At 45.6% G+C, this 18,116-nt stretch overlaps 1 protein-coding gene across 2 annotated transcripts; it reads right to left on the reverse strand.

The window, feature by feature from the left end:
- Positions 1-116: 116 nt before the first annotated feature.
- Positions 117-17,688, reverse strand: TWF1 (twinfilin actin binding protein 1). 2 transcript variants are annotated; one of them, XM_082239862.1, is made up of 9 exons: positions 17,569-17,688; positions 14,553-14,630; positions 12,602-12,780; positions 10,804-10,899; positions 8,626-8,730; positions 7,390-7,515; positions 6,135-6,285; positions 2,185-2,306; positions 117-999 (listed from the first exon to the last, which is right to left on the reverse strand). In XM_082239862.1, exons 1-9 carry the CDS (start codon positions 17,591-17,593, stop codon positions 829-831), a joined length of 1,053 nt encoding a protein of 350 aa, XP_082095988.1. In that variant the 5' UTR covers positions 17,594-17,688; the 3' UTR covers positions 117-828. The 2 variants fall into 2 exon arrangements, with proteins under 2 accessions (XP_082095988.1, XP_082095987.1); XM_082239861.1 differs by lacking the exon at positions 17,569-17,688 and having other exon boundaries at positions 12,602-12,775; positions 14,553-14,570.
- Positions 17,689-18,116: the final 428 nt, after the last annotated feature.

Below are 18,116 nucleotides of genomic sequence, written 5' to 3' on the forward strand. Positions count from 1 at the left end.
AGAGTCAATCACATCACAGCAGTTTTCATAATTTAATTAGATCAGAATGATTTGGATGGTGAAAACTCTTATTTCATAGCACTTGGTGTTGCTTACAGAATCACATTTTTCAAACATGTAGTGCTTAACTTTATTGCCAAACATGATTTATGTAAAAAATAATAGTGTTATTCTCTCAGAAGACCAGAAATGTATTGTTAGAAGGCTACAAAGAATATAATTTTGGGTCCCTGTATCAAGTGAGTCAGGTTTCAGCCTTGCGGCAGCCAGATCTTAAACATCTACTTGGAATAAAGGCCCATGGATCTCCACGGAATTTGCTTCCAAATAAATGTTTAGGATCATGGTATGAAAACAGTGGAATAAAATATTGCACTGTTAGTTTGTAGAAGGACAGGGGAAGTACAATGGAGAAAAACAGGGCCCAGTCCTGCCAAATTTTATTCTAAAGCAGCAGCCCCCTAAAAAGTTGATAATGCAAGAGAAAAAAATTCAATATCTAGCTAATGATCCATTTTATGTTGTCACTAAACTGACTTCAGACCTATATATGTTACATATAGAGTAGTGTTGAACTGTAAGGCTATGATATCAATTCATATTAGAATTAACCTTATACAAGCTTCTAGTTTTAGTTTAACCCAATTCATTACAACCACAGGCTGTGGACCTTGTAACATCTAAGGTGGCGTCTCAAGTGCAGCGAAAAATCACAGGTCACCTTATTCTCCTGGAAAAAGAGGGGTGTGGAATGCTTTTAGTTCATTTCTAAAGGCTAGGGTGGGTTCCCTAACCCCCACGGTAACGCTTCTGTTCCCGGCGCTGCATTTAGTCAGTAGGTGTTTCGGCTTCTGCCGGGCCCCTGATCAGCCTTCGGATTCCCCTTTTGCCTGCGGGTCCTTTCGGCTTAGCAAAACTCTGCTTGTGTGCATGTTGCTTGGGATGAACTTCTTCATAAAGGAAGTCGGCAGTTAACTCTTCCCCATCGCCGATTTCAATCTAAGTGATTTGGAGAAGAAGCGTAAGGATAAATGCGAAGGATATGGTTCCTGCACTGCGGACAGTTTCATACGCCTTATGACTCTCATCCAAAGAAACACATGAGAGTCAGCATCAGTGTAACATCTTTGCATGGCTGAGTGTTTTATGAAGAATGGTTGCTTTTTCCAGACAATTTAAAGAAATATTATAGTATGATGAACTGGCAAGCAAGATTTGAGCTATAAGCAACCAAAGTACTTAGATTATAATCCAGTGGTACCTCGGGTTACATACGCTTCAGGTTACATACGTTTCAGGTTACAGACTCTGCTAATCCAGAAATAGTGCTTCAGGTTAAGAACTTTGCTTCAGGATGAGAATAGAAATCGTGCTCTGGCGGCGCAGCAGCAGGAGGAGGCCTCATTAGCTAAAGTGGTGCTTCAGGTTAAGAACAGTTTCAGGTTAAGAACGGACCTCTGGAGCAAATTAAGTACTTAGCCTGAGGTACCACTGTATTATGGTTATTTGATAGATAGAAGTTAGGGTGCAGCAGAAGTAGAGAAGCAACAACTCCATGGGAAAAGAGGTGGGAAGTCAACAAAAATGAGAGAAAATACAAATGTGTGTTTTGACTGTATATGTTTAAAATGTTGAAATTTAATAAAATATAATCGATTCCCCCCCCCCCTGCATGGCTATAAAGCACCACGCACTCTGATGGCGCTGTATGAAATAGCATGCAGAACCATCTGTTGGTGGATCAGAGTTAACTAGTGGTTATTTTATATTGGTTAAACTTGGCTAACAGAATAGAAAGGATAATATTAAAAAAAAAATGCAGTCCAGTCTTCTGCAGGGTTAGGTACACCTAAGCATAATGAAATCAATGGACATAGGTCCACCTAGTTATCCATAGAAAAAATGGATTGCCTTGCATCATAGTGATGGCAGCTCATTGGCAGTTGAGGAGGCCCAGTCTGCTGGTGAAATGGTATGCCAAAAATGGGGGAACCCAAGATTTGGCAGGCCATCCAAATTTGCGTTCCAAACGCCTGCACTTCTGCACGTGCACAGTCTTTTTGCAACAGCGCTCAGCACTGTCTGTTCCATCCATCTCTCAGGTAAAAATAAATGAGAAGAACAAGCATGCAGGGACCTACATCTGTGGGATGGCGCAGCACAAAAATTACACAACCCCCTTACCTTTCTGATGATCTGCATCCACAGTTGTCTTTCTACAATTTCTAGAAGAGGACTCTTGCAGCTAGAGTAGAGCATCCGTTCTCGTATACTGCACATATAGCCCGGCATGGAGTAGATAAAAACTGCAGAATGTTTCAAGCGGTGAGAGATTATTCCAAATGTAATCCTTTAATAAGACTTGTTGCAAAGGTTGAATGATTAAGCACTTCCTTTCTAAGACTGGAAGACCATATATATATATATATATATATGCAGGTTTTGGTGTCTTCGGGTGTCTTCCCGTGTAAGAGTCGGGGTGTCTGTGCGACGTTTCGACGAGGTCTCACTCGTCATCTTCAGGCTGGTGCTTTCGGCTTCTTGTTACTGGAACAGAGCAGAGTCTGGTGTTTGAGTTCCTATAAATACTGTTGAGGGGTGTGGTGTATAGCCTCCAACGTTCTGGGCAAAGAGGAAGTTCCTAGATTAGTGTGCCTTTTCTTCTTTTGTTCCTTAATTACTTGAGGGATATCTTGGGTGATTTCATGAGTGGTATTCAGAATATCACTGGGTGGGTCATTAAGTGTAGATTAGTTGCTAAAGCTTTCGTGTCTTGACCTCTTGAGCTTGTGAAGAGTTTTTCTGAGAAGATGGCTGTGCTGCATTTAGTTGTCCTGTTCCTACGCAACTGCCGAGACAACAACTTAACTCCCACATGCTTCCAACTTAAATTCCACTGTAAAACCCCAGCTACCGAAAGGATCCTGAAACGAACTGAACTATCCCTAATCAGAAACGAAATACATAAGAAAAGATACCTACTAAACCAAACCAACAAAGATCTGCTCACTCTTCACCTCAAACTATGTAACAAAATCCACCCTGCACTCTGGGACAAATGCAAACAACTAGCCGTCTGGAGAGCTGAAACTGAGACCTCACATAAGACAGACAGACACACCAACAAACTCTACAAACTAGAGAAACGCCAGAAGCCCAGCCACCCTCCACAACAACCCATGAAACAAACAGTACATAACATATCAAACAGGATCCTCACCCCAACTGAAACCAAAGTACTCTCCAAAGGTTTCAACTTTGCAGTCGCCCCGAGACGCATCCCCACGGAAAACATCATATGCGGAGTCGAAGCTAGCCTGACCAAAATCGACCCAGATGAAGCCAATAAAATCAGACTTGAAGTCACCAACATCCTCTGCTCCAGCAAACCACCCAGAAGCAATTTACACAAAGAAGAACAGAAAGCACTCACCAACCTGAGGAAAGACAACAACATAATCATTCTCCCAGCAGACAAAGGCAACGCCACTGTTGTGATGAACACATCGGACTACCAAGCAAAACTATCAAATCTACTCCAAGACCCTACCTACCAACCTATAAAAACAGATCCCACCACCTATCTGGAAAAAACCACCAAATCCAAAATAAAAGCCTCTCCTATCAGTGAAGAAATCCAGCTAAGAATCATCCCCAGAGAAAAATCATCCAGATGCCCCAAACTCTACGGTCTCCCCAAGATACACAAAGAAGGAACACCACTCAGACCAATAGTCAGATCCATAGGCTCACCTCTACAAAATCTCGCTAAATTTCTCGCTAAGCAACTTCAGCCCTATGCAGAATCCATCGCTTCACACGTTACTAACTCCTTCCAGTTCATAGAAACAATAAAGAAACAATACCTACATCCCGATGACCTACTTGTGAGCTTCGATGTTGTATCTCTCTTCACTCAAGTGCCCATTAATGAAGCCTTGACAGCCATTCAAAACAAATACAACCCCCCCAAATACATCCTGGACCTGACCAACCACTGCCTAACCAACACGTACTTCATCCACAATGGACAAAGATACAAACAGATAGAAGGAGCACCTATGGGATCACCCCTCTCACCGGTCATCGCAAATTTGTACATGGAACACTTTGAAACCAATGCTTTAGACAAGTCAGAACACAAACCCAAACTTTGGCTCAGATATGTTGACGACACCTTTGTAATTTGGCCACACGGGAAAGAAAAACTAGATAGCTTCCTCACACATCTCAACAGCCTACACCCCAAAATACAATTCACTATGGAAATAGAAGACAACAACCAACTCCCCTTTCTTGACGTCCTAATCTACAAAAAACCTGATGGCTCCCTAGGACACACTATCTACCGGGAAAAAACACACACCAACCGCTACTTACATGCACAATCACACCACCACCCTGCACAAATAAACTCCGTAGCCAAGACTCTCATCTCCAGAACCAAACGCCTGGCTGACAAAGACCACTTGACAACTGAGTTACAGAATCTCTCAAATGTGTTAATCGCCAATGGATACCAGAAAAACAGGGTTACGAAGCTAATCCAAAAAGAAACACCCCCCAAAAACCAAGACACAGAAGAAAACAATGGCATGGCCCTCCTTCCTTATATCAAGGGCACTACAGACAAAATCAGCAAAATCCTCCATAAACACAATATCAAAACAGCCTTCTGCACCAACCAAAAAATAGCCAATATCCTCAGAAACCCAAAAGACAAAATCCAGCTGGAAAACCAAGGGGTCTATGAAATACCCTGCAAAGTCTGCCCAGCCACGTACATTGGACAAACAAACAGACGAATAAATGCACGTATCGCAGAACACAAGAATGCCGTCAAAAAAGAAGAAAAAACTTCCTCTCTTTTCCAACACATGAAAGAAACAGGACATGAAATTAATTTTGCAGATTCCAAATTGCTCTTTAACATGGAACATCACCACAAGAGAATAATCATGGAAGCCATCGAGATAGAGAAACACCCTCACAACATGAACAAGCGTGACGACACGTCCCGCCTGCCAGACATCTGGAAATTAGCCCTCCCCACAAAAACCGACACCAGAACCAGAGGCACACAGAACGCCGTCACCAATCAACCACACCAGACCCAAACCCAGACCCTCTCCACAGACATATTACAGACTCCATCCAGTAGCCAAACTATAGTGGCACCTCCGGATGCTGCACCCCCCTGCAATCCCTACACAGATCTGGCTGGCACAAGGCACAAAACCATAGCTCGCCCCTATACACGAAGCCAAGCCAGAGCACAACTAAATGCAGCACAGCCATCTTCTCAGAAAAACTCTTCACAAGCTCAAGAGGTCAAGACACGAAAGCTTTAGCAACTAATCTACACTTAATGACCCACCCAGTGATATTCTGAATACCACTCATGAAATCACCCAAGATATCCCTCAAGTAATTAAGGAACAAAAGAAGAAAAGGCACACTAATCTAGGAACTTCCTCTTTGCCCAGAACGTTGGAGGCTATACACCACACCCCTCAACAGTATTTATAGGAACTCAAACACCAGACTCTGCTCTGTTCCAGTAACAAGAAACCGAAAGCACCAGCCTGAAGATGACGAGTGAGACCTCGTCGAAACGTCGCACAGACACCCCGACTCTTACACGGGAAGACACCCGAAGACACCAAAACCTGCATTCCTGTACCCGTGAAAATCTACGAAAGCAAATATATATATATATATATATATATATATATATACACACACACACAGTCACACAGTGGTACCTCAGGTTACATACGCTTCAGGTTATAAACTCTGCTAACCCAGAAATAGTACCTCGGGTTAAGAATTTTGCTTCAGGATGAGAACAGAAATTGTGCTCCAGCGGTGCGGCAGCAGCAGGAGGCCCCATTAGCTAAAGTGGTGCTTCAGGTTAAGAACAGTTTCAGGTAAAGAACGGACCTCCAGAATGAATTAAGTACTTAACTTGAGGTACCACTGTGTGTGTGTGTGTGTGTGTGTGTGTGTGTGTGTGTGTATATATATATATATATATATATATATATATGGGATACTAAGCTGGAAAAAACCCCTAAATCAATCTTGCTGCTATAAAGACCTAATCAAGTTCATACACAGAAATACTTGCATACCTATTGATTCCAAGTGGTCTCCTTCGTGGGAATGTTTGTAGAGGAAAAAATGGTACCGTGCTGAGTCCTTTGGAATTCTTTTCGGCAAGTCCTTCAGCTCCGTTGGGAGTGTACTAGCCAGTTCGATCGTTTCATTTTTCATATCAATTTGCTGTTAGCACACATAATATTGGTTGGAATTAAGATGCGTAGCAAAAGCCGTTCTGATTCAAGCAAAATACTACTAGAGCAGGAGCGGGGGAAATCTTGTTGGCCGATCGTGGCCCAAAGATTCTCTGAAGCAACCCACCTCCTCCTTCACTGAAAGAAGAAGCGGGGAATGCTTCAAATAGTGCTTTTGGAATCCACAGCTAGGCGGGATTCTACCCCTGGCTTCAGCAGATGAGAAGGGAGAGCTTTATTGAACAACTGAACTCAGCACTAAGCAGGATTGCCCATCTTCCTCCATCCCCCAATCAGCTGATGAAAAGAGAGGCTGACCCTGATTGCTGTGGATGTTTACAAGTGACAGCAATACAGTGGTACCTCAGGTTACACACGCTTCAGGTTACAGACTCCGCTAACCCAGAAATAGCGCTTCAGGTTAAGAACTTTGCTTCAGGATGAGAACAGAAATTGTGCTCCGGCGGCACAGCGGCAGCAGGAGGCCCCGTTAGCTAAAGTGGTGCTTCAGGTTAAGAACAGTTTCAGGTTAAGTACGGACCTCCGGAATGAATTAAGCACTTAAGCTGAGGTACCACTGTAGTGGGGCTTCTCTGCTTTGCTGCTTTTGCTTTCAAAACGCAGGTTTTTCTCTCACCCCTGTCACACGGTGCGGAGGAGAGAAATAAAACTACATTTTGTATGCAAAAGCAGGGAAATGGAAGAGCCCAGCGTGCTGCTGTCACTTGCAAACTCCAACCTTGTTTCCCCGCCCCCTCCATTTCCATGGGAGGAAGGAGAGAAGCAATTTGACAATAGGTCTCACAATGTGATTCCCAAGCGGGAATCGCACAAAGAGGAATTGTGGCAGGTGGGTGGCCTGTCAATTATGTGATGGCAAAATGACCCTCACCGGTGAAATTTGATCCTGATAAGGATCTGGCCCATTGAGGCAAACTGTTCACCACCCAGACTTGTAATAAGAAATCCGGCTTGTAATAAGATGTGGAATTTTAAGAACAGAGTCCCTTTTCTATTTCCACAAACAACAATGAGAAACCTGTACGCTCATAACGTTCAGGATTACCTTCAAAGGATGAAACTGCGTACTCACCAATTGCACATAGTTAAGCTGCTTGTTTTTCAGTTTTTCCAGCGCCTGAAGGGCTTCTTTAGCTATAGGGAATGCTACACCTTGTAGAGTCTGGTGCTTAGTGTCAACACTGACGTCAGTTTGTACCTGAAAGGAAAAACAAGAGAGCAACACAGCTTGAAAAAGGTGACAGCTTAGAGAATCCTGTTTGTGCTCCACACAAAGTAGAGCCATCCGGAAAATTCATACGCAAAAGAGGAGGAGGATCCTCGTGGTAGAATTTCAAATCTTGAACTTTAAACTGTTCCGTACTTATCAAAACCTTTATTTCTTAATGAGGCTTTGAGAGGGTTTTCTTGACAAAAAGGAAACGGCAGCGTGCCAAATACGGCTCACACAGGAGAGTGGAATGTTTGTCTCTCTTTCTGTGTGAGAGTCAAACAGAAAAAAAGGGGATTTGTTTCAATGCAAATAATTTATGTGGAATAATAAGTGGATGGGCTGGTAAAAGGTAAAGGGACCCCTGACCATTAGGTCCAGACGTGGCAGACTCTGGGGTTGCGGCGCTCATCTCGCTTTATTGGCCGAGGGAGCCAGCGTACAGCTTCTGGGTTATGTGGCCAGCATGACTAAGCTGCTTCTGGCGAACCAGAGCAGTGTACGGAAACACCATTTACCTTCCCGCTGGAGTGGTACCTATTTATCTACTTGCACTTTTGAACTGCTAGGTTGGCAGGAGCAGGGACCGAGCAACAGGAGCTCACCCCGTCGCGGGGATTCGAACCGCCGACCTTCTCATCAGCAGGTCCTAGGCTCTGTGGTTTAACCCACAGCGCCACCCACGTCCCGGATGGGCTGGTAGACACCAGAAAAACATTTTTAAAAAACTTTTGGAGGAGAGATTCTAGAGCTACTGTAAGATCCTCATTTTGCTTTCTTCACCAACTAAACGAATGTATGCAGGATATAGTGTGGCAAATTTTAACTCCTGAAATTAGTGCTCGTGGCTACTGTTTTATAGCGGGCCTTGGAAGAAATTCTTCCCCTCAAAGCATAAACAGTCACAGATATTCAAAACCAAACCTGGGAGATGCATTATTTGTGCTGATGTTTATGCACAAGGTAATTAGGACTAGAAGCAGCCCCCACCCACCCTGGTAGGCTCTCGGAAGCTATTTCACAATTTGGCCTACAATATACTTCTGTCGTTCCTTCAGCGTTGCAGAAATGCCTGGCTCCCAAGCCTAAGTGCAATACCTCGTTAATCTTGATCTGTCGAAGTTCTTCTTCAGCTGCGGTCAGAGGGGCAGGCGAGGACTGAGTTACCAAGTACTTTCGGTAACCGTTCAGCGAAACATCCTCCTGCAAACACAAAAAACCCAGCCATTTCCCCCAAGTTTCCAAATTCTTCTCTGAAGCTTCCCAACTTGGGATCTTCTGACTATAAGAACAGCTTTATGACAGTGCTGTGTGGGCCTTTTGGCTCCTGTGTTAAGAATGTGGGATAAGCCTGCTCGATTAGAGCAGGGGCCCATTGAGTGCAACAGTTACTCCCTTACCTTTCTTGCCCTAATCTGGCCACAGTGATCCATGCGACGGTCACCTCCACGCTTGATTATTGTATCTTGCTGTACGTGGGGCTGCCCTTGAAGCTGACCCAGAAACTCCAGCGCGTGCAGAATGTCGTGACGAGACTCCTTATGGGGTCCTCGCCACGGGACCACATTCATCCAGTGCTTTATCAGCTGTACTAGCTCCTGGTGAGGTACAGGGTCAGGTTTAAGGTGCTGGTTTTGACCTTTAAAGCCCTATGCGGCCTAGGACCCTTGTACCTATGGGACTGCCTCTCCTGGTATGCCCCGGGGAGGACCTTAAGGTCCATAAATAAACACTTTGGAGGTCCAAAGCTGCAAGGAGGTTAGATTGGTCTCAACTAGGGCCATTGCCTTTTCAGTACTGGCCCGGATTTGGTGGAACGCTCTGTCACAAGAGACCAGGGCCCTGTGGGATTTGACATCTTTCCGCAGGGCCTTCAAGACGGAGCTGTTCCGCCTGGCCTTCAGCTTGGACTCACTCTGACCCCTTATATGGGATTTGGTATATAAATTTCCCCTTGCCTTTTTTACTGGCCCATGTAGGACCATCATGGATAGCTGGCTCGGGTGAATATCTGATGTTTCCTCCCTTTATGGTCTTGATTTATGGGCTACTACTAAAATGAGGCTGCATTTTAAGATGTGTTTTAAGCCGTATTTTAATTAACTGGGTTTTTTCCCCCTATTACGTTTTATTGGAATTTATATTCGGGGTTAGCCGCCCTAAGCCCAGCCCTGGCCGGAGAGGGTGGGGTATAAATTTATTCTTATTCTTATCATCATCCTGTTTTCACAGTGGGCAGCCAGATACCCGCAGGAAGCTTAAAGGCTGGACCTGAGTGGAGCAGCATTTTGCCCACCTGCGGTTCCCAGAAACTGGCATTCCGACACATAATGCATCTGACCGTGGAGGCAGAACATAGGCATCATGGCTATTGATAACTTTGATCCCCATGAATTTATCTAATGCTCTTTTAAAGCTATCCTGTGGTGAACATAGGAGTGGCACTGCTACGATGTAGTCCCAGCACAACAGACTATTTCCCTGATGTCCATGCACGCAGCACAGACATCTGTAAGGAGGAGGCTTTAATGTGACCAGCTGTATGTACAGCTAGAGATGCAAAGACCCCTTCCTGATGGACGTCCATGCTGCACACACCGATAGCTCAGTTGGCTAGAGCATGGTGCTGATAACGCCAAGGTTGCAGGTTCAATCCCAGGTATGGGGCAGCTGCATATTCCTGCATCGCAGGGGGTTGGACTGGATGATGCTCAGGGTCCCCTCCAATGCTACAATTCTATGGTCTATGTCAGGGGGGTGCATGATGCTGAGAGCAGAGTTCTGCGGCACAGCCCTGCTTCTTAAAGGTAAAGGGACCCCTGACCATTAGGTCCAGTCGTGGCCGACTCTGGGGTTGCGACGCCCATCTCGCTTTATTGGCCGAGGGAGCCAGTCTACAGCTTCCGGGTCATGTGGCGAACCAGAGCAGCGCACGGAAACACTGTTTACCTTCCCGCCAGAGTGGTACCTATTTATCGACTTGTACTTTGACGTGCTTTCGAACTGCTAGGTGGGCAGGAGCAGGGACCAAGAAACAGGAGCTCATCCCGTTGCAGGGGTTCAAACCACCGACCTTCTGATGGGCAAATCCTAGGCTCTGTGGTTTAACCCACAGTGCCACCCGCATCCCACCCTGCTTCTTACTCCCTTGTTAAACCAACAAGGGGCCTATAACGCCTGCACAGGACTTAGTGGACTTCAGTTGCCACATAGAAATGGAAGAGAGATTGCTTCCAAGGTGTCGCTCAGAAGCAAATCCCTCTGCAGAATACGCACCTTGTTGGTTCCAAACACTTCGTCTTTAATATGTCCGCCTCCGAATTCTTTCTTCAGGGTTGCCCGGGTAGCTGCATACAACATTTTCTGACGAACCTGGCAAGAGTAGATTGAGTTTTTGCCTTGGAAGCCAGATAAGTGGATGTTTCAGGCAAAACTGACTCCCCAAAGGCATAAAACCACTGGGCCTTGCTTTCTGCTATAACAACCTACAGCCACAGCTTATGTAGAAGGTTTCAGATTCAATCCCTGGCATCTCCAAGTATAGCTGGGACTGCTCCACCTGAAACCCTGGAGAACTACTGCCTGCCAGCACACTGCAGAATCTGCTAAGCTGGCTATGGGTACAACCCAGTGAACCTTCACCAACAAGCTCAGTTCACCATTTGTGACCGAAGTAATGGCCATCTTACTGCTCATAAAAGCTCTATGAGCACTGAACCCTGTATCACTGGAGGAACCAAACAACAAATGTTACCAGCTTCATTCCCTAGATGTATTTGTTGTGCTTTAAGATATCGTTCCTTCAACCACTAGCCCAATACAGCAGCCCCACATAGTGGCATAGAAGAAGTCATGGTAATAATAATAATAATAATAATAATAATAATAATAATAATAATAATAATAATGTATTATTTATACCCCACCCATCTGGCTGGGCTTCTCCAGCCACTCTGGGCGGCTTCCAACAAAATATTAAAATACAGTAATGCATCAAACATTAAAAGCTTCCCTAAACAGGGCTGCCTTCAGATCAGTGGCTTAGCGTGGGGGGTGCAGGGGGGGCCGCACCGGGCGCAACATCTGGGGGGGCGCACTCGCAGCTCTCTGCCCCTACCTGGCTCACTCTCTCTCTCTCACTTAGGGGGCGCAAATTACTTGCCTTGCCCCGGGTGCTGACAACCCACGCTACGCCACTGCTTCAGATGTCTTCTAAAAGTCTGGTAGCTGTTGTTCTCTTTGACATCTGGTGGGAGGGCGTTCCACAGGGCTGGTGCCACTACCGAGAAAGCCCTCTGCCTGGTTCCCTGTAGCCTGGTGCCAGGATGTTATTCCACTGTAAGAATTGTGGCTGCCACAATTACACTCAAGGGATCGACTGTGTTCTCCAACCTAATTGGTTGTCTCTTAGCCAGGACTTGTAAGTCTGGCTTCATTCATACAGTTAAAGTATTTCCATACTGGCCACAGCCATGTGAGAGAGCACTATGGGGCTACGTGGGTGTGTAGGGGAAGGAGAGGCTCAAACACTTGTTGTGAGAGCAAATAACCATCCCTAACCATTTATCATACTGGCTGGGGATGATGGGAGGTGGAACTCAAACAATATCTGGAGGGGCACACATTGCCCAGTTCTGTATTAATATAATATAGTCGTACCTTGGAAGTTGAACAGAATCTGTTCCGCAAGTCCATTCGACTTCCAAAATGCTTGAAAACCAAATCAAGGCTTCTGATTGGCTGCAGGAAGCTCCTGCAGCCAATCAGAAACCGCGGAAGCCCCGTCGGACATTTGCCTTCCAAAAATAGTTCACAAGCCGGAACAGTCACTTCCAGGTTTGCGACGTTCAGGAGCCGATTTGTTCGGGAACTAGGCTGTTCACAAACCAAGGTACAGAGTTTGGTCAACATTGCTGGCTGACCTGTGATACCAGTTGGGTTTTTTAAGTTGCCCACCCCTGGATTAAAAGGAAGTCAAGAGTTCGCTTAAAAACAAAACACAAAATCAGTCAATCATGGCTTGGGAGTTCAACTTCTGTTTTTAAGTCACTTGATATTTCATCCCATTACTTACAGGAGAATGGTCTGGTGACCATGCAATAAAGATCCACTCATATCCTTGGGCATTTTGAGAATCTAATCTATAAAGAATATAACATGGCTGCTTTTCTTCAAGGAGTGGGAGAACAAAGGAATCATAATCCGCTTCCCAGGATCCAACAGCTTGTCTTGCTGATCCCACAGTCAGCTGTTCTGTGAAGACAGAGTTGGTACATGGCAGGCAAAAACTGATACTGTACTTTGTTTCGAAATCTGCTGAATGTACACTAAGTCAATGCTTAAGTACAAGAGGGTAAAGAAGTAGTACAAAGAGTAATTCACTCGATTAACAGAATGGTAAGAAGCCAGAAATTTAATCTTTTCATAAAAAATTACTCTGGAATGTTAGGTGTCTAAAGACAGAAGGCCAAGATTGTATATTTCTCTAATACATATGAATATTCATCATTTTTAAAAAAAGGGATATTTGAAATGCAATTTTGCATTTAGAAATTGAGAACTGATACAAGGGATTGAAGAAGAAATCGAGCATTTATCCTTGGAGATATATTATAAAACTTTTTAAAATAATTATAATAACCATAATCATGGAAGCACTTTAAATTCTGAACCAGGGTTACCCATCAAAGAAACAAACTTCAGATTGACAGCTGAGGAAAACACAGGCCTATAAGGTCTCAATAATATTTTAAATTGCATTTTAACCTGTATTTTAAATTAGTTGCTTTTTCCCCATTATGTTTTTACTCTAATCTTACTGGTATTAGCTGCCCTGAGCCCGGCTCTGGCCGGGGAGGGTGGAGTATAAATGAAATTTCTTATTATTATTATTATTAATATGGCTATAGATTATTTATTATGTGGTATTGACCTGAGCAGCTCTGCAGAATTTCAGGTAGGGTTCTTTCCCAGCCTTGGACCTAGAGATATTGGGGGGGGGGGCTGAACTTGAGATCTTCTTCATGCAGAGCAGATGACTACCACTAAGCTACAGACCCTCCTCTTTCAGGTAAGAGGAGTAAGTGGTCCTTAATTAAGGTGGTCCTTAATTTCAGTGGATCTACCATATTTTTCGTTCTATAGGACGCACATTTCCCCCTCCAAAAATTAAGGGGAAATGTGTGTGCGTCCTATGGAGCGAATGCAGGCTGCGCCGCTAAGCCCAAAGCCAGAACAGGAAGACGGAGCACTGCGGAGCGCCCCGTCTCGCTGCTCTAGCTTGGGGACGGTGCCTTCACCCCGCTGTCCTGCAGAAGCTAGCAAGGCTGTTCCCAAGCCAGAACAGCGAGACGGAGGGCTCCATCTCGCTGCTCTAGCTTGGGGACGGCTGCGCGCAAACCTCTGCAGGGCAGCGGGGCACTGCGCTCCAAAGGCTTCAGGGATCTTTGAGGCTGGCGGTGGGGGAAAGCAGTGCTTCCCTCCACCGCCAGCCCCACAAGCTCTGGTGAATGTACCTTGAACGCACCTTGTTTTAGAGGGGGAGAACAAGAAAAAAAAATTTCCCCTGTTCTCCCCCTCCTATGGTCCGGTGCGTCCTATGGAGCGAAAAATACGGTACTCTGGGTAGAGCTTGCACTGGCTACAACACAAAGCAACCAGTATACTGGGAGATATTGGTCAATGCTGGTTTTCCTTGACTCTGATGGGAAGATCCTACTAGAGAACAATGAATCTTACGTGAACCATTGTAAAAAAGTACTCTAAGCCTGAAGTCCGATGCTCGCTTACTCTGGAGTAAGCCGTACTGAACGCAGGGGGAATTGCTTCCGAGTAGACATGTGTTGGTTTACACTGTTAATTATGTTTATGATTTTATTTAACCACAAAATTAATATTAAGGTGGCGAACATTTAAGCAAATCTTATTGACAAGCAGCCCTTGGTATATTCAAGATGGGAAGCGATGCTTCTTTGTAAATGAAACTTTGTAAATGAAAACCGAAGGTTAGGAAAGTAACCACTTACCATTTTCAATAACTATTTTCAAAAACCTGTATTGTCCGTTTCTGGCTCTAGCAAAGGTTTCTTGGACTTCGCCGCTAGCTGCAAAAATATAAAAGGAAAGAAGATTGACCCCATTCGCTTTGTACAAAGTGGTACAATAGAGCACAGTTGAACATTATGAAATGTTAAAGTAAGGGCATCATCTATATTACTCTTTTTTTGGCAAATGTTTGAAAGGAAATGCTCTCAGCTGTTCTATGTACTGGCATCAGCAGAAGAGGGGGTTATCATAAATATTGACTTTTTTCTCGAGATATGTAAACCTCTTAGGAGGAGATAAAGTGGTATACAAGTCAAAGAAATGTGGACTTCATTAGGTGTACATCAAGATAGTGGTTCAGGCAAGGAATTGTGCCACCTAAATTCCCTTTGGTGTTACTAAGTTTCTTTTGCTGACATGCAACAAAGTTACATTGTTTTATAAGATGTTACTCTAAGCCTGCTTTAACCTAAAGCTTTAACCACAATATCTGATGTGTATGGACGATGTTTTTCTGGAGGATTTTTTTTAGCATATTGGCTGTGGACACTGGTAAATCTACAATTCACAGCAGATTGGTGACAGGCGAATGCTTTCTATCAAACAGACTAATCAACAAAGGTCACAAGGGGACCTGCACAAATATGAGCAATTTTTACCGATATCCCCAGGATGGTTTTGTGACAGAGATCCCTGCAAGAAAACTAACTTTCCCGATGAAAAGCTCCATGTAATTAAAAGGTTTTATTTATTTTTAACACCAAGTGGTTTAACCAATAATATATATTGTTCATTTTTTAAAATAAGCATCCTTTTGATCAACAAACTAAGTGGTATCTGCCTTAAAGTGTTCATCTGAACTTCAAACAATGCAACATTATACTTACAGTACAATCCTTTGCATGCTTACTCAGAAGTAAACCCCACTATCTTCAGTGCAGTTTATTCTCTAGTGTGCTGTGGATTGTGTCCAAGTAAGCAAGCACAGAATTGCAGCTGACAAACACTATCTTAACCATGTCCATTCAGAAGTAAATTCCCAGGTAAATAGGGTTAGAATTACAGTCTCAATTTCTGATGCCACAACCCATCACTTCAAATTTCCTAGGGGTTTTTAAATGTGTGTGTGTGTATATGTGTGTGTGTGTATGCATATAAATAATGTGCTTTTAACTGCCCAGCTATGACAATCAATAGATGAGTCATGCATAGCAACTTAAAAACATTTTCCTACAGGAACTAACATACAAAAAGAGTCACGTGAATGTTACTGAGCTACAACCGCTGTAAATTGATATTTTGCCTCCTTAGGCTAAGGAAAGCAAAAGCACTGAATTGTGTCAGCTCCACAAAGCCACTTTGGGCAGGGATAAGTCCTCCCCTTTTGAATGTTTTGAAGAACACTCTAAGAAGCGAAAGAATTTTTTCAGAAGACCCATGAAAAACCATGCCTAATCCTAATCACGCAGCCCAAATGACACGTCTTAATCTGAACACTGATACACAATAGCCTTTCAAAAGATGCAACTAGTCTCTTTTGCACGTTTATACGGCAGTAATTTCCCACGGCACTATTTAATTTTCCTATCTAAAAAAGGAGCAATTTAACTGGCAAAGCTTCTCTCCACGCTGCAGCAAGACAATACACCGCAATTAATAACCAGCAGTTGCTGATTTTTTTCTGCCTGTGCATCCAAACTCCACCTCACCCAGCTATGCTTTGATCTCACCACCACCACCTGGGAACTCCCTGATCCTGTTAGGAATTACGGGATTTCAAGGGGATTTGCATCAGGCTCCTCTTTGGGGGAAGTTAAGTCCCACAGTGGGTTTTCCTTCCAGTTTGACGTATGCATATACTGTGCGCTGGACCAGGCTGTGATATATTCCTATACTGTATATGGTATTCTGGAGCGCAAAGCAAGCAGGAGAGAGTTGAAGAACTTTGCAGCCCCGTCGCTCCTCGCTTTGCAGCCCAGGCTTTTGCAACGCCAGTCGCCAAGTCTGCGGGCAGGTGCAAGTCGAAGGAGGCCAGCTGCAGCCTGCTCCGCCCCCTCCGGCTTTAACGGGAAGAGGACATCTGCTCACGTCGCCCTCGCCCCAGCATCGCCCCGGGGGCAACTCAGCACGTTGCACTGGGTAAAAACTCAGCTTTGCAGGATGGCTTGTGTGTTTGTTTGTTGACTTGTGATTTTTTTTAGCTAAAGAGGCCGCCTTAGTTTTGGATCAAACTATCAGACTCAGTCGCCCGGACCTTGGACTTGAGTCCGCAGCAAATAAGCAATTAAAAAAACCAACTAAGGCGAATGAGGGATGCCAACTTAAATCTGATAAATTCGGTGGGCTGCGTAATGCATCGCAAGACGCGGCGTATTTGAATGGCACTGCCCATCCACTTATGGGGGGCAGCCCCTTCAAATATTGTATGGGGGGGGCAAAGCAACACGGGCTCCAGGAGTTGCTCCCATGCGGTGAGTATTTTAAAAGAGGGAGCGTGTGCATGCACAAGCTGGGGCTCAGGCTTGACCGTCTGAAATCCGCACCCACTGACTTGGACCCTCTTCCCCGGGGGGGTGAATGGGGGGGGTGAATCACGGCTGTGGCTCAGTCTGTAGTCTCAGGGTTGCGGGTTCGAATCCCGCGTTGGGCAAGATTCCTGCAGTGCTGGGGGTTGGGCTAGATGACCATCGGACCCTCTTGCCGCGCTACAAATCTGGAGACGGTGAAAGGCACTCTGCGCGCGCTCAGAGGCTGAGCCGCCGCCGCCCCCCTTCCCCTTTGGGAACCGGCTTTAGGATGCCATGAAGTTGAGGGTGGAAAGGGAGAACCGGCTCCTTCCAAGTTACTTTTGCATTCAGACGCCGGAAGTTTGGCCCGATCTCCGTGCAGGGCAGAGAGAGGGAGAGGCGGGGAGCCATTCATTGGGAAGGATCCAGCGGCAAGGGAGGGGCGCCGGGGGAAGCCGCGGGTCCTGCTGCCCGAGAAGGGGGTCGGTACCTTGGATGCCGGTCTGGTGGGACATGGCGCCGAGCAGCCGCCGCCGGGAACCGCCGCCTCTCGGGCCGGGGGCAAAGGCAGGAGGCGGCGCCGGGGAAAGAGAGCCAGCAGACCGGCCCGGGACGCGCACGTGACGCGCCGCCGCCACTCAGCGCCCAGCTCGCCTGGGCCCCGACGGAGGCTCCTTCCGGCGAGGCGGCAGCGCCGGGACTCGGGCTGGAGGCGCCGGGGAAGCGGCGGAGTCGCCGCCGCCGCCGCCATGTGCTCTTCCTACTCCCCGGCGAGGCTGGAAAGGAGCCCCATCCATGGAAACCGGCAGCCCACGGTCCCTGTGCAAGTTGCACCGCCAGCTGACATGTAGAAACCCACGTCGGATGTCTAGATTTTGGCGGATTTCCCTCGAAAACTTTAGATTTTGCACTAAAAAGCTCCACAACTTTGCCCCCCCCCCATTCACTTTTTGAAATATGGCAACCCTAGCTCCTCCAACTTTTCTCCGATGAAAATAGGCACGTTCTTTTCCATAATAATCATAACCAGTGGGGGGT

Source organism: Podarcis vaucheri, assembly GCF_965113315.1.
Source record: "Podarcis vaucheri genome assembly, chromosome: 10".
NCBI classification, from domain to species: domain Eukaryota; kingdom Metazoa; phylum Chordata; class Lepidosauria; order Squamata; family Lacertidae; genus Podarcis; species Podarcis vaucheri.